This window comes from Myotis davidii, unplaced genomic scaffold, assembly GCF_000327345.1.
Source record: "Myotis davidii unplaced genomic scaffold, ASM32734v1 scaffold217, whole genome shotgun sequence".
In the NCBI taxonomy this organism is placed as follows: domain Eukaryota; kingdom Metazoa; phylum Chordata; class Mammalia; order Chiroptera; family Vespertilionidae; genus Myotis; species Myotis davidii.
In genome coordinates, this window is record NW_006290034.1 from 7,263,434 (window position 1) to 7,280,035 (window position 16,602).

At 41.2% G+C, this 16,602-nt stretch overlaps 1 protein-coding gene across 2 annotated transcripts in view; it reads right to left on the bottom strand.

The window, feature by feature from the left end:
• Positions 1–3,301: 3,301 nt before the first annotated feature.
• SLC16A1 (solute carrier family 16 (monocarboxylate transporter), member 1) overlaps positions 3,302–16,602 on the bottom strand; it is a 32,062-nt gene continuing 18,761 nt past the window's right edge. The window contains exons 2-5 of one of the 2 annotated variants that reach the window (XM_015563452.1): positions 15,309–15,387; positions 9,841–9,984; positions 8,351–9,214; positions 3,302–5,252 (exon numbers count right to left, since the gene is read on the bottom strand). In XM_015563452.1, the coding sequence (XP_015418938.1) occupies positions 4,984–5,252; positions 8,351–9,214; positions 9,841–9,937 (1,230 nt within the window). In that variant the 5' untranslated portion in view covers positions 9,938–9,984; positions 15,309–15,387 and the 3' untranslated portion in view covers positions 3,302–4,983. The remainder of the gene's footprint in view (positions 5,253–8,350; positions 9,215–9,840; positions 9,985–15,308; positions 15,388–16,602) is intronic. The other variant, XM_006763020.2, reaches the window with a different exon arrangement.

The window sequence follows — 16,602 nt, forward strand, 5'->3', positions numbered from 1 at the left end:
GCCTCTAGTTTTATTATAAGCATCCATTTAAATAGTTATTGATACACATTTGAGGATTTTTCAAATAAGTTGATAATTTCAAAGACATAATTTTATTTATTTTTAATCCTCACCCAAGGATTTTTCCCCAATGGTTTCTAGAGAGAGTGGAAGGGAGGGGAGGGGAGAGAAAGAAACATCAACATGAGATAGGCACATCAACTGTTTGCCTCCTGCATGTGCCCCTACATGCTGGGTAACCTGCAATCGAGGTGCGTGCTCTTGGCTAGGAATCAAACCCTTCAGTCCCCAGGCTGATGCTCTAACCACTTTGCAAAACCAGCCAGGGTGACATAATTTGCTTATATAAGTTCCAAATCTGGAGTTTTTTTTGTTTTAATTTATTGATTTGAGAAAGAAAGAAACATCAGTCAAACCTGAAACATAGATATGTGCCCCGATCAGGAACTGAACCAGCAACCTTTTTGGTGTACAGGACGGTGCTTCAACCAACTGAGCTGCAGGCTAGGCCCAAATCTGGAATTCTAAGTAAAAGATATGAATTCGTGGTACTTGACAGATTATGAAACTGCTTTGCCAATATAGTATACCAACTTATTCAACCAGCAAACGATGACAATTTATCATTTAAATCATATTATCAATGTAGTAGGGAGAAGAAAAACCTCCTAAGTCTTTCAATTTGCATTTAAGAACACTGCTAGGGGAAAAGAACTTGAATCAAGACCCGTTACTAGTTAAATGTCTTCTCTTTTAGAATCATCACACATATTGAGGGAGGAAGTTTACCTGCTAGTCAGGCACCTATCTCTTCCCTGTGGAGGCAGCGTACTATAAGGCCTATGGCCCTAATGCTGTAATGACCAAAGACCGGCGTGGGTGGGCAGGGCTGTGAGCGTGATTTCGCACGCTGGGCTTCTAGTTAAGAGTAGAAAGAACAAGACCTTTGGGATGAGAATCCACCTTCCTAAAGAACTGGACATACATGCACCAACCTCGTGAGTTGTTAGTTTCATCCATTCATTTAGCCAGCGGTTCTCAACTTTCCTAATGCCGCGACCCTTTTAATACAGTTTCTCATGTTGTAGTGACCCCCAACCATAAAATTATTTTCGTTGCTACTTCATAACTGTAATTTTGCTACTGTTATGAATTGTAATGTAAATATCTGACATGCAGAATGTATTTTCAGGGCTCATGATCCCCTTTTAGACTAACGGGAGAATTTGACCATTTAGCTATTTTTTTTTAAAAAAGAATTATTGATTTTTAGAGAGAGAGGAAAGGAGAGGGAGAAGCATCAGTGTGAGAGTGAAAGATCAATCAGCTGCCCCTGCACACCCTCTCCCAGGGATCGAGCCTCCAACCGGGCATGTGCCTGACTGGGAAGCAGTAACCTTTCCGGGCCAGGCTGACGTCTGACCAGCTGAGCCACACCAGAGCTGTTCTGATCTTTAAGAGTCACTTGCACACTATCTTCTGCAAGTAAGGATCCATTTTGGGAATTAGAAGAGCTCATTTTTTTCTCAAGTACCAATTTTCCTTGATTTTTAAAATAGTAAGATGCTTACACTTACTATTAAGCCCTTGCTTAACATGAGATGTCACATATCCACTAACCTTCATGCCAACCCGAGGGAGGTTAATACTCATTCTTATCAACACACAACAGAAGGAAAAACCGGGTGTGTAGGGAGACTACATAACTTGTTTGACCCTTGGTAGCCTATATTGTTAAGCAGCCACGACTCTCCCAGCCTCCTGTAGTGAGTTAGCAAAAAGTAAGCGTAAGCAAATCACGGCTGCTGCCCTCCGGAGAGAGAGACGCTGCCACTCACTCTCATATGAACGCGTTTGTCCCTATGGCCCATACTGAGTGGAGGAAAGGGCAGCCGAATCTCAAACTCGAAAGCTCAAACACTTTTCAGGACGGTGTACTTGCAACCCCTTTAGATGCTTCTAAACTCTGAAGCAGCTTGGCTCAGCTGCTCACATTTGGGCAAGAGAGGCAAGCGTGGGCTGTGCCTTCCTGCCCGGCATTGAAGGAATTTTCATAGTGACACAGCCTATCATGAACCTCTTTCTCCACATCTTCTAGGCGGGTGCATGACCTGATTATTAAAACAAGCCATGTTGCAAAGGTGGAAATTTGTTAACTTTTCCTCATCTTTCTAACTCAAAAGTGAGTGTGTGAGTGTGTGTGTGTGTGGTGGGGGCGTGTACAGGGGAAGGGGACACACTGATTGTGAAGTTTATTATACTGGGAACCATTTGTTAGGGAAGGTAAAATCCAGACATTTATATTTTTCAGCTTTGACTTGGGAGCCTGCTTCAGCGCGACTCTTGCGGCTTCCTGGGCACTACCGCTGTGGAAGAGCTGCACAAGGTCCCTCTGTGACTTTCGGAGGGAGTGGGCAGAGGAAAGAGAGATAGGCAGGTCCTCTGTGTGTACATCTCTTTTCCAAAAGCAGCCGCTGAAACTGTGTGAACTGAAATAAACTTAGCTCCCACATAGGGCAGTTGGCAACAGACTGGATCAGAAAGCCTAGCTGCCTCATTACTTAAGGCAACACTGTAACAGAGGACTAGCTGCTTGTGAACAATAGATGGCACAGAGTAGGCCCAGTGGGTTTTAGTGTTGGCTGTTACCAAAGCTGATCTGAATGCAATCCCTTAAGCCTGTGTCTTCAGTGGGAGAAAGTCCGCGTTGGACTGGGTTGATAAAGCTTTGGGTCCGGTTTTGAGCCCGTGTTTAGCCCTTGCTTCTGAATACAGCAGCTTCAGAACCCGTCCTGCTAGTAAGTGCTGGTCAATCTGCATGGTAAACCCTTCCCCTCACTAACAAGATGCAGTGAATGACCAAGACCAACAAGCAGGGGCTTATGTGTGGGTGTAGCTCAGCAACTGGGATGGGGAAAGAATCCCATACATCTGCTTCAGCTATCTTTCCTCCCCTCCCCTCCCCTCCCCTCCCGACATTTCCTTTACTGTCCCCTCACTGACAGGGATCCTCGTTATTATAGAAGGGAAATAGGCACATAGAAGTCATGGACTCAGGTCCATGGAAAATGGCAGAGTCCAAACTAGAGCCAAGCCTGCCAGCAGTCACAAGCTTCTCCCATAAACGCCACCTCCATCCGTCATGACACTCAGGCGGAGGACTGGGCTTTCATTCCGTCTTTACGCTCAACTCCTCTGGATGCTCTCAGAGAGGTTGTTTCAAAATTCCTCTCTTGCTAGCCTTTAAGTAAAGATGAGGAAAGGAGAAAAATTAAAATAAAATAAGCCACATACACAAAGCTCAAAGCACATAAGCCAAATGATTTAATTTAATATTAGCAAGGGTCAAATGGTATCTTAATAATGAAAATAAAGACAGTAATGTCTTCCTCAAATAAAACATTTGGAGGAAGAAACATTTCTAAAAAAAAAAAAAAAAGGGAAAAAAAGTTTATTTGGAAAAGCCAGCCTCTTACACAAGGCTTTTATCTATACTTTCAGTCTGTCAATTACAACAATATTTTAAAATACATTTAATACAATATATAAGTCACTGAATGTCATTGTTCTACCTCAATTTAAAAGATATTAGGTTAAAAAATATTTCATTTTCATTCTGGTCCGTCTTCCCTTCTATCCTTACACTAAATCCATTTCTTTACTTTTCAAATAAGTGAAATGAGTCACAAAATTTTTAGGTTTATGTGGAGAAAATGCATCTCACGAATGTGTCCAATAATTCTAACGAAAACATAATTTTAAGAAACTTCTCAGAAAAAAAGGCGTTATTTATTGAACTAAAAACACTCAGCAACCTCCCTTCCAATCTTATCCTTATATGTTTGCGTGGGGCCAAATCTCTTTGGCTCTTTTAAACCAGCAAACATGAAAAAAAGAAAAAAGAAAAAGAAAACCAACAACAAAAACATATGAAGCACACAAAGAACGAGAATCTCACACACAGCCCTAAGCTAGACGTAGATATGAGTGGAGCCACTATGAATCAAAGGGGAAAATTCCAGGAAAAATAATAACAAAAAGATTCTAAGTCTCATGGTTTAACTGAGTTTTAGAAAAACCTAAGCTGAGTTCAGCTGCTGTTTGAAATATCTGTCAACATTTAATTAGAGATGTTGGATTTACTAAGGAGGCACAAACATATAGTTTTGCATATTTTAATACTAACTTTTACAGTGGAAAAAAAATACTAAGTGATCTCAAAAGGGACAATGATCTATAAGCACTCAAAATATGTCTTTGAAAAGGGGTGCAGAAATAGTTATTTAATAAAATCAATAACTTGACTTCTAATAAACATCCTAAGGAAAGAAACCAGATGGGGTGTTGATGAGTACAACGTGTCTAGAAAGACAAGATATTTCCAAAATTTTATGCCTTAAGTTTCCTATATATATAGCAGGCAGGTACACATGCCAGGCAGATATTGATGCTAGGAAAATATTTCAGCTAGGATTCTGGAAAACCCCCAACTTTCAGCCAAGATTTCTATTCAGTCTTTCAGTGATAATGTGTGACAATATGTTACAAATAACACTGAAGCAAGATTAGTTTTAAATTTTAGATTTGCTTTGATCAAGTTATTTTTCTTTGTAATGGAACACTTAAAATAGATGAATTCAGCAGAGTGGTTTGAAAAGTTAAGGATCCTTGAAGATTCTAAAGACTAAAACTTAAGGCACATATTATAATCTTCATGACACTGTTAAAAGCTAAGATTAAAAAAAAAAATACCCGACTTCTCCCTTCATTCTTTGCCAACCACTCCCTCCCCAAAGGATATGGCATGTTAAATTTGGACTAATGGTAAGGAGTGAAACAAAAATTCCATCAAGGAACACCTGGTAGGATTTCCACACGAATGTCCACTATTTGCATTGAGCACCACTGGGAGATTACGGCCAGTAGAACATTTCAGATATCTTGGGTCACAAGCTGCTCCATTTACCCTTCAGCCCCACAGGCTCAGACTGGACTCTCCTCCTCTCTGGGGCTTCCTTCGGTGCCCTTCTGCTCTGGTGATTCCGCTGTGTTGGTAATTGTTTTTGGCGTCTCAACCTGTACACCGGCCTCTTCCTCTTTACTCTCATTTTCCCGCTCCCTCGATTTTTCTCTTTCAGTCATTCGATAATTGATGCCCATGCCAATGAAGAGATAGATGCCTGCGAAAATGAGAACTATGCCACAGGCCCAGTACGTATATTTGTAGTCTCCGTAAATGTCATGGAGACGACCTAAAGGTGTCAAAAAAGAAAAAAACACACTGAAAACACCAACCAATAAACAGTTATGTGGATAAAAGTAATATTCTTTTCTAAATAAAACTCAAGGACCTACTCAGAAAGATGTCAACCCAATTCTCAAATAGCCCACAGGTGACAAATTAGTTTAAAAAGAAACTGCTAAAAGTGGTCTGACCTTCTGTTTATGATGTCATGCTTGATTTTGGCTGGCCTTGCATACTGTCATTTTTAACAACTTGAAAATAATTAAATCTTGGCATATTTGAGTTGGGAAAGAACTAGAAATCACCTAGAATCAGTTTTCTTAATACATATTGGGGGAAAAAATTGTTGCAATGGAGGTTTAAGAGCCCTGGCCAGGTAGCTCAGTTGGTTTGAGTGTTGTACCAATACGCTAAGGTTGCAGGTTTGATCCCTGGTCAGGGCACATACAAGAGTCAACCAATGAACGCACAAATAAGTGGGACAACAAATTGATGTCTCTCACTCTCTAAAATCAATAAATAAACCTAAAAAAAGAGAAAAAGTTTAGGAATCTTGCCCAAGGTCACAGAGCTAATTTCAGTCTCCCAGGCAGACTCCTGCTCTTTCTCTGACATCAGCACTTCCCAAAAAGCATTCCTATGAAGACTTGTCCTAAAAAAATGATCAAATATTAATAATACCTTTGCATCATTCTCAGTGCTTATTCCTCGCAGCAGGCAGATTCTACCATCATTCTCATTGTATAATGTAAAAACTGAAGCACAGAAAACTTACGTAACTTGTCTGAGGTCACAGAGTTAGTTAACGGTTAGCTTTAAACCCAGGACATGTGACTGGAGCTGCAACTGTAACCTCTGTGCTGCAGGATACCCCCTGGTGTTTCCAAAGTCAAATAGTTTTGGGAATGGCATATCTTACTCTTTCTTATTAAAGCTACACAATGCAAGTTAGCATGTCAAAGGCTCTGCAAGGTCCTGCAGTAAAGAAATCTAACTTGGTGTTTCCAAATTTTTTTTTTTTTGGCCATGAAATCTTTGTTATAGTGAAATTCATTAGCATCTCATCTAATTGGCATCTCAAGGAATAAACTCTGGAACACTTCATAGGTGTTTACTCCACACCTATGAAGGACTTCATGTAACCAATTCAAATATAGGATTCCATATGGCAGGGTTGGGGAACGTCCAGCTGCAAGCGGGCCGTATAAGGCTGGTGACATCATTAGGTCTGGCCCTGCCATTAGGGGTGAGTTACCGGTAGTTAAATGTTTGACTAAATATAGCAGGCTAATTTTGCCATTAGGGGTGAGTTAGTTAAATGTTTGACTAAATATAGCAGCTGATTTTTAAGTTGATAATTTTGTGTGGTCCACAAATGATGCCATAAATATCCAAATGGGTCTTGGCAGAAAGAATGTTCCCCCCCCTGCTACATGGTTTCCTAACTCAGGGCATTATTCACTTAGAGTATTTCCTGAGCCTTTCCAGACACCAGTCACTGGGTCTCTTAGGCCCCGAGGAGAAAGGTGGGCAAAGGAAATAATATCTACAGTTTAGTGGAGGAGAGAGAGGTTAATCAAGCAATCGTATAAACTGTGACCAGTGCTACAAGGAGGGTTGAAAGCAGAAAATAGAGGGTAGGACCAGTAGGTAGGGTCAGGAAGGCTTCTCCTAAAGAGTAACCTAGTAAGCCTAGACTGACAGGAGGAAGGGGTTATCTGGCAGAGAGGGGGTGGGGTAGGGATCCAGGCAGAGTGAGTGCAAAAGCAGCAGCGGGAGAAAGTACAGGGGGCAAGAGGGGAAGGGAGAAGGGCCAGGCTGCTGGAGGAGAGCACAGGCCAGTAGGTAGGAAATGAGGCTGAAGAGAAAGGTGGGCGGGCCCATATGAGGGGCCCTGTGGGCTACATAAGGGAATTTGATCTTCACCCTAAGAAGATGAGAAGCAACTGCAGAGTTCCAATTAGCTGAAATATCAGATTAGCATTTGTCTGTCGAGTAGAAAACCGATTGAAGGCTAGCTAGAGTGGATATAGGTAGACCAGTTAGGAGGCTACTGGAGCAGCTCAGATAGGAACTATGGATAAGAGATATATAGATACAGAAAAAGTGTATAGATTAGAAATTTAGGAAGTGAAAACTGACAAGATTGGTCAACTGATTGGGTATCGTGGAAGGAAGTAGGAGTTACATCTTTTCAGAAAGAGCCAAATTTTTTTTTACTATGTGTTATGTATTGATTTAAAAGATGAAACAGCCCTAACCGGTTTGGCTCAGTGGATAGAGCATCGGCCTGCAGACTCAAGGGTCCCAGGTTCAATTCCGGTCAAGGGCATGTACCTTGGTTGCGGGCACATCCCCAGTGGGGAGTGGGCACATCCCCAGTGGGGAGTGTGCAGGAAGGCAGCTGATCGATGTTTCTCTCTCATCGATGTTTCTAACTCTCTATCCCTCTCCCTTCCTCTCTGTAAAAAAATCAATAAAACATATTTTTGAAAAAATAAAAATAAAAGATGAAACATTTAATAACTTTAGGAAATAGTTTCCCAATTACATACTCAATTACTAGCTGTGTAATACAGGCAAATTGTTTCACTTTTAAAAGCCTCTTTCTTCACTGACAAAGTAGGAACTCTAGTCCCTACCTCATAGACTGGTGAGATATAAGATATAGGACAGTGCACTGTGAGCTTACATGGTAGCTATTATTATTATTATTACTACTACTACTATTACTTTAATTATTACTACTAAAATAAACTTCATTATTAAAATGAAATAAATCACCACCAGTGCTTTAGAGGTGGCGTATTTTACATGTTTTCTTACAATAAGCATGGAAGCTTTACAAAGAGAAAACATTTTAAGAAACAGCATCATTTTAAAAATGTTTTACTCCCCTTTCAGCTTGATGGTTCATTTTAACTCAAGTCTGTATTTGAGCGATGATGCTACTCGAAGAACTGTGCCAGTACCGAGGACACAGAAAGGAGAAAGACCTGCTCTCCCCCAGCAAAAGGCTCAGTGATCTCTGCTTTCTAACCCCTTCTCAATCTTCGTGCCTGCTTTATATTAACAGAACTGTGGAGATAGGGAGACATACTGTACCTAGAAGTGGTGGCCCTAGGAGGACAGGACAGCATTCCACAATGGTCACCAATCCCACAGCACTGGAGAACTTCTGGGGTCCAACGAGGTCCATCAGTGTTTCAAACAATACCGAGCTGAGCCACCCAAATGCAAACCCAAAAACTCCAGCATAAATACAGAGCCCAATATAGCTGTTAGTCAAAGGTGCTGCCATGTGACACAGTCCATTTGCAATAACAGAAGCAGCAAAAAAAAATTGAACTCGAGGTCTTATCCACCTTGTGTTGGCTAAAAGTCCCATAGATGGTCTGGCAAACATGTCAACAAAAGCCAAAATGGAAAGAAGGAAGGCAGACTTCTCACTAGAGTAATGCTGACTCTTGCCATAATTACTAAGAAAGACCAAAGGAGCAAACAGTCCGAAAAACATGATCACATTTCCAGAGAGGTATATCAAGAAGCCTCTGTGAGTGAACAAGGAAAAGTCCAGGAATTGATTAATTGTTTGCAATACTGACTTTTTCTCCTTTTTGGGGTTTTCTCCAATGAGATCTGTATTTGCATCACCTGCCACTTTTGAACCAGACTTTCCAGCTTCCTCAATCGTTTCTGAAGGCTGGTATTTCTTTGCACTGGCTGGGGGGGGCCCTATGGGTCGCATCAGGGATCCAGCCACACAGCAGTTTAGTAGTAAGCCTCCAAGAATTAGGAAACTTCCTCTCCAGCCAAAGATACCGAAGAAAGCCTGATTGAGGGGGGCCAGGGTAGAGAGGAACACAGGACTGCCTGCCATGGCCAGTCCATTTGCCAATGGCCGCTTCTTGTAGAAATACTTGCCAATCATGGTCAGAGCTGGATTCAAATTGAAGGCAAGCCCAAGACCTAAGAAAGAGGGGAAAAAGAATCACATACTGTAACAAATGTCAGAGAGATATTTGGAATTACTTAACCAGACGAATAAAATAAACACATAAGTAACGAAGGAGACAAAGGTCCTCGTTGTTGGAGGACATTCTGTATTGTGGTTTAAAGTGTGAGCTCTAAAACCAGACTATGCGCTTTCAAACCTCAGCATCATTACTTACTGTCTGTGTAAGAGAGATATTGACGTGAGAAAGACACATTAACTGGTTGCCTCCCACATGCACCCCTACCGGGGCTGGAGAACTTGCAACCAAGGTACCTGCCCTTGACTGGGAATCGAACCCTTTACTCTTTGGTCTGAGGGGCCGATGCCCTAGCCACTTAACAGACCAGCCAGGGCTCATGCATTCTTCTTAAGTCAAAAGTGGTCAATGCAAGAGTGGTCAATAAGCATTTTCTTTAAAACAAAAACAAAACACAAAGATATAAAAATACTTTCCTAATAAAGAGATGAAAATTAAAGACACATTTACTACTATGGACTATTCTTAGGACAAGGGATGCAATAATCTCAACTCATTTATTCATTCAACAGTGAACACCTGTTATCACAGGAATTTAAAAATGAATCAACAGCAACTCACCTCCGATGACTCCAATACAAAAGTAAAGCCCTTGTACACTGTTAGAGAAGGAAGCTGCAATCAGGCCACTGCCTGACAAGCAGCCACCAACAATCATGACTGGACGACTGCCATATTTATTCACGAGGACACTGCTGACAGGACCTAAGAAAGGACCAAACATTTAGTGGCGCAGAAGAAAGGAACCTACCCCCCTCACATCTACACAAGGCATTAACCCAGCGGTTCTCAACCGTGGGTCACGACTCCTTTGGGGGTCGAACGACTCTTCCACAAGAGTCGCCTAAGACCATCGGAAAACACATAATTACGTACTGTTTTTGTGACTAATCACTATGCTTTAATTATGTTCAATTTGTAACAATGAAAATACATCCTGCATATCAGATATTTACATTTTCATTCATAACTAGCAAAATTACAGTTATGAAGTAGCAACGAAAATAATTTCATGGTTGGGGGGCATCACAACATGAGAAACTGTATTAAAGGGTCACAGCATTAGGAAGGTTGAGAACCACTGCATTAATGACACTAAGTGACAAGTCCTCCAATATAAACATACAACAAAAGGTAATGGTAAGAATATTGCTTTCTTTTGTATCTGGATATTCTGGATGGAATTTTACTGAAATATAAACGACTAGATCAGGGGTGGGCAAACTTTTTGACTCAAGGGCCACAATGGGTTCTTAAACTGGACCAGAGGGCCGGAACAAAAGCATGGATGGAGTGTCTGTGTGAACTAATATAAATTCAAAGTAAACATCATTACATAAAAGGGTACGGTCTTTTTTTTTCTTTTAGTTTTATTCATTTCAAACGGGCTGGATCCAGCCCGTGGGCCGTAGTTTGCCCACGGCTGGACTAGATCCTTAATCTTTCTCTTATAAGGCAGAACAGGCTGGAAATACCTTGGTAATGGATGTTCATAAGCTTCTTGATGTATCTAGGATACGACCAACATATATTTTGTAAGTTTACTTTGTTTTAAATTTTGGACAGACACACGGATATGATGATATGATTTCAGAGCATTTACATATTATAAACTAGAGGCCCAGTGCACAAAAATTTGTGCACTTGGCGGGGGGGAGGGGGTGTCCCTGAGCCTGGCCTGTGCCCTCTTGCAGTGTGGGACCCCTCGGGGGATGACCACCTGCTGGCTTAGGCCCGCTCCCTGGGGGATTGGGCCTAAGCTGGCAGTCAGATATTCCTCTGGCAGCCCGGGAGCACTTGGGGAATGTCCACTTGCCAGCGGGGAGCAGGCCTAAGCTGCAGTTGGACATCCTTAGCGCTGCTGAGGAGGCGGGAAAGGCTCCCACTACCACCGCTGTACTGGCAGCAGTCAGCCTGGCTTGTGGCTGAGCAGAGCTCCCCCTGTGGGAGCGCATTGAGCATCTGCCCCCTGGTGGTCAGTGTGTGTCATAGTTGACCAGTTATTCCCAATAGTTCTGCTGTTAGTATCCATTTGCATATTATCCTTTTATTATATAGGAGTGCCTGGCCAGCCTGGGTGAGGGGTTGATGGCAGTTTGCAGGCTGGCCACGGCCCCCAGCCACCCAAGCTCCCAGTGGAGGCTGGCTGGAAGCAGGTATCTGCGATTTATTTAGCTTCTATAATTGAAACTTTGTTGCCTTTTGCAGAGGCCACAGCCAGCCAGAGCAGGCGGGAAGCTTAGCTTCCTCCAGCTCCATGGCTGCTGGCCACCATCTTGTTTGGGTTAATTTGCATATAGTTGCTCTGATTGGCTGGTGGGCATGGCTTGGGGGTGCAGCAAAGGTACAGTCAATTAGCATCTTTGTCTTTTATTAGTGTAGATGTGGTTTATATTTTTAAAAAAGAAAAAAACAGCCCTAACCAGTTTGGCTCAGTGGATTGAGCGTCGGCCTGAGGACTGAAAGGTCTCAGGTTCGATTCCAGTCAAGGGCATGTACCTTGGTTGCGGGCACATCCCCAGTGGGGGGTGTGCAAGAGGCAGCTGATCGATGTTTCTCTCTCATCAATGTTTCTAACTCTCTATCCCTCTCCCTTCCTCTCTGTAAAAAATCAATAAAATATATTTAAAAAAAGAAAAAAACAGACAAAGTACATAATTATTTTTTTCAAGTTTTAAGTTTTGTAATTAGGACAGCTAAATGTATAACAGAACTGTTCCCAATGACATCTAGATGTCTCAGGTATTGAACTGATTATGACTTTTAGAGAGTTAACCTGGTTCCTTGCCTATATTATTGTTTTGTGTTGTTAGCCAATACTGTGAGTAAGAAAGCTTGTAGGAGAAAATTAACTCAGATAATGGTCAAAATATCCATTGGTGTAATGCCTCAAGAAGATAGGAAATGGAGTGTTATCTAAGAAAACCAGATTAAATTTCTTCAGCTGAATAGATACATACCAATAAAAAATCAGGGTATTTTTTTTTTTAATGTGAGTGAAGGAACCAAATAAAAAGTGAAGTATTAAGGATCAAGAAAAAAAAAAAGATTTGATGTATTTTATGTATCAGTTTTTTAATACAAAAATCAAATGGCCTCTTCTTATTTGCTACACATAGGTATAATCTGTAATTCATTTCCAAATTTGTCTTAATTATAAGGAAGTCTTATCAAAAGCAAACAATGGTTTGAAAGCTATAACACAACTCACATACACTAACAGTATTTTCTGATTACACACTGAGTGACACTCATTGAATTTCATTTATTTATATTTATAAGAATACTTATGTCTCTACTTCATGGACATGAACTTGTGGAAATGACAGCTTTGTTTACATAACACCATAACCTGTCTGGCTGGTGAAGGTAGATGACTGTAAGTAGGAAAGAGTCACTGCAATGCAGCTGTAGGGAAGGGGATAATGGAACATGCAAGTCACAAAGTTGGTGTGTCCCAAGTTTCAAATCCGGCTCATTTTCTTCCCATTACATGATTCTATATTTATAAAGCAGAAGACATACAAATCATATTTCTATTCTATCCGCACAGTAAATTATGACCTTATTCCGTTTACTGTATAGTTATCTCCCTAGAACAGCCGTGGGCAAACTACAGCCCGCGGGCCGGATCCGGCCCATTTGAAATGAATAAAACTATTGAAAAAAAAGACCGTACCCTTTTATGTAATGATGTTTACTTTGAATTTATATTAGTTCACACAAACACTCCATCCATGCTTTTGTTCCGGCCCTCTGGTCCAGTTTAAGAACCCATTGTGGCCCTCGAGTCAAAAAGTTTGCCCACCCCTGCCCTAGAAGATAGTAAGTCTAATTTTAAAAACATACTGTATATAGAATGTTTATAAAAACATACTGTATATTCAGAAAATACTATTGATCATATGTTAACATATTCTATTTCCATTAATACTATGGAAGATTCTGCAGTTACTTTATTCTAGTAGTACTATTCTTAATCGCAGCATGGTGTTATAAGATTAAAAAAACAGGCCTTTTGGCTAAGATCAAGAGTAGTATATTCTTATAAGTTTAATATCTGATATGTCCTCTACCTGCGGACCTTATAGTAAATGTATTTTTGGAGCAGGAGATGGAATAGGAGCTTGCTCCATCCACTCCACGCATTGACCTGGTATTGCAGTACCTTGGGAATGGTGCAAAAACAGAAAAGGCTCTGGCTGCAGGGAACCCAAATTCAAATTATGGTAAGTATGTATGTACATACCTACATACATATGAATACATGTATATATACACATAGTAAACATGCATGAAGAAATAAAAGCTTTTAATATCCCAGTGTTTCAGAGGATCAAGTCTCTCTAAGGTGCTGGGTCAGTAACTGACTGTTAGGACAGACTTCAGGCTAAACCAAGAATCCTATATAATAAAGAGGTAGTATGCAAATTGACCATCACTCCAACACACAAGATGGCCGCCACCATGTGGACACAAGATGGCCAGCAGGGGAGGGCAGTTGTGGGTGATCAAGCCAGCAGGTGTAATGGACAGTTGAGGGGGACCCAGACCTGCAGGGGAGGGCAGCTCGGGGGGACCAGGCCTGCAAGGGAGGGCAGTTAGGGGTGACTGGGCCAGCAAGGGTTACCAGGCCAGCAGGGGAGGGCAATTAGTGGCAATCGGGCGTTGGGCCTAAACAGGCAGTTGGACATCCCTCGAGGGGTCCCAGATCAGATTGGAGAGGGTGCAGGCTGGGCTGAGGGATACCCCTCCCCCATGCATGAATTTTGTGCACTGGGCCTCTAGTATGTATATAAAGAAGTTTTTATTGCCCTAGCTGGTTTGACTCAGTGGCTAAAGTGGCGGCCTGGGGACTGAAGAGTCCCAGGTTTGATTCCGTCAAGGAAATGTACCATGGTTTCAGGCTTGATCCCTGGCTCCAGTTGGGACTGGAGGGAACCAATTGATGTGTCTCTCACAAATCGATGTTTCTCTCTCTCTGCCTCTCCCCTCCTTTCCATTCTCTCTAAAATTCAATGGAAAAATATCCTTGGATGAGGATTAACAAAACAAAACAAAAATTTTCATTGACCTAAGTCACTTCATGCAAACATTAGGCCACAGCTGGTTTGGAAATAATTTTTACTTACAGCTTGTGTAAGATGAAAGAATAAAATATTGCCACGCTGTTGACTCTGAGAAGTATAAGTTAATGCTGTAAAGTTTCCAGCATTTTATTTTTAAAAAAAACATATTTTTATTGATTTCAGAGAGGAAGGGAGAGGGGGAGAGAGACAGAAATATCAATGATGAGAGTATCATTCATCGGCTGCCTCCTGCATGCTCCCACACTGGGGATCGAGCCTGCAACCTGGGCATGTGCCCTTGACCAGAATTGAACCTGGGACCGTTCAGTCCGCAGGCCAACGCTCTATCCACTGAGCAAAACCGGCCAAGGCAGTTTCCAGTATTTTAGATGGGAAATGCTAAGATGACATCACCGTAAAACTGAAAACATGTAAATTTACATTTTTCATTTTAGAAAAAAAGAGGAACAATTCAAGGAAATAAATAAAACAACAGTAGGCAACTGAGATCTCTTCTCCTATAAAACATACTCTAACAAGTATCAGGATGTATCTATGAACCAAAGCATTAAAGAAAAGAAAGAAAAGCAAACTAAATCACTCACAGCTCAAAACATATTAGGGTGGGTGTGGTCCAAATGCACAAATTAAAGGATTATGGCCCTTGTAAAAGTTATGGTAATTATTAGGGGACATACTACTTAGGAGCCCATCTAAACAAAATAACCCATTTAGTAAAAATTCTGCCACAAGACTCATGATAGGCAATTTGTCTTTTGAGTTATTTCAGGAAGGCTGGCCCCAATTAGCTATAATTAGAAAAAGAGAGGGGTACAATTCATAGTCCTATTATAACAAAATTCAGGGAAATGTGCTAGTTATCTCTGGGTGCGGACAAAGAAGGAACTGTTTTCCCAAAAGAAAGTGTCATGTACAATGAGTAGAACTGACATCACTTACTTTTGATGCAAAAGTCAAGTGGTTTTCAAGCTCTTTGGCAGCTCAGAATTGCAACAGCAAACCTCTGGTTTGTAGTCAGCTTAAAGATACACTAAGCAACGGGAGTACCTCTGGAGAATATTTATACCAATTTTTCAAGCCATCATAAGCAAAACCTGATTAGAAATCCTGGCAGATGGAGTTCAAGGCCTCCAAAATTATTTGCCCTCAGAAAAGTAGACAAGGTCCAAGGTTCCTTTTCATTTCTCTAAACTTATATTTTCAAAAAGTACTATAATTGCCGGTCGGTGTGGCTCAGTCGTTGAGCATTGACCTATGAACCAGGAGGTCACGGTTCAATTCCCAGAGTGGACACATGCCTGGGTTGCGGCTTAATCCCCAGGGGGCAGCAGATCAATGATTCTCTCTCATTATTAATGTTTCTATCTCTCTCTTCTTCTCCCTTCCTCTCTGAAATCAATAAAAACATATTACAAAAAAAAGTACTTTAATAGACAAAACAGGCTTATGTTCAAAATTCCAAAGATATACAGCAGAAAAAAATGTATTCCCAGACCTGTTTCCTGTCACCCAATTTATCTTTCTCTAAAGCAATCAGGTTACCTGTTTTATCTGTGCAATGAAATTAGGCACTTAATCCAATTATGACTCCAACTTATTTCTGTTTCGTGAGTTTATGTTATTGTCTCAACAGGATTATAAACAGGATCACAACACCTAACCTAGCGTGTAATAGGTAATAATCAACCTACTATATATAATGTGAAATACCAAGCATAGTGCTTAATAAAAATGGGGTAAAGCTGACACCAGGTTAGAAGCGTAAGGTTCAGGTTTAAGTTAAAATGTAGAATATTCATATTGGATATTAAAGAGCTACAGATTCAAATGATAAAGAGAGAGAACCAAAATGGTGGCATAGGTAAACACTGGTACTCGCAGCCTCCCACAACCACATAAAAAAATACAACTGAAATACACAATGGGCAACATTCAAAATCGCCTGAAATCTGGCTGAGTAAAAGCCCTATAACTAAAGAAGTAAAGAAGGCCTGGGGTGGGGCAGGAACTGGGTAGAGGGGAGAATGAAGAGAAGGGGAACATCTGTAATCCTATCTAATAAAAGAGAAACATGGTAATTAGCATACATCCACCACCCTTCCCATTGGCTAATCAGTGAGATATGCAAATTAATTGCCAGCCAAGATGGCAGCCTGCTTCCAGGCAGCTTGAAGCTAACATGAGGCTTGCTTGCTTCAGTGATGGAGGACTCCAACGTTCCCTGCCTGCCTTG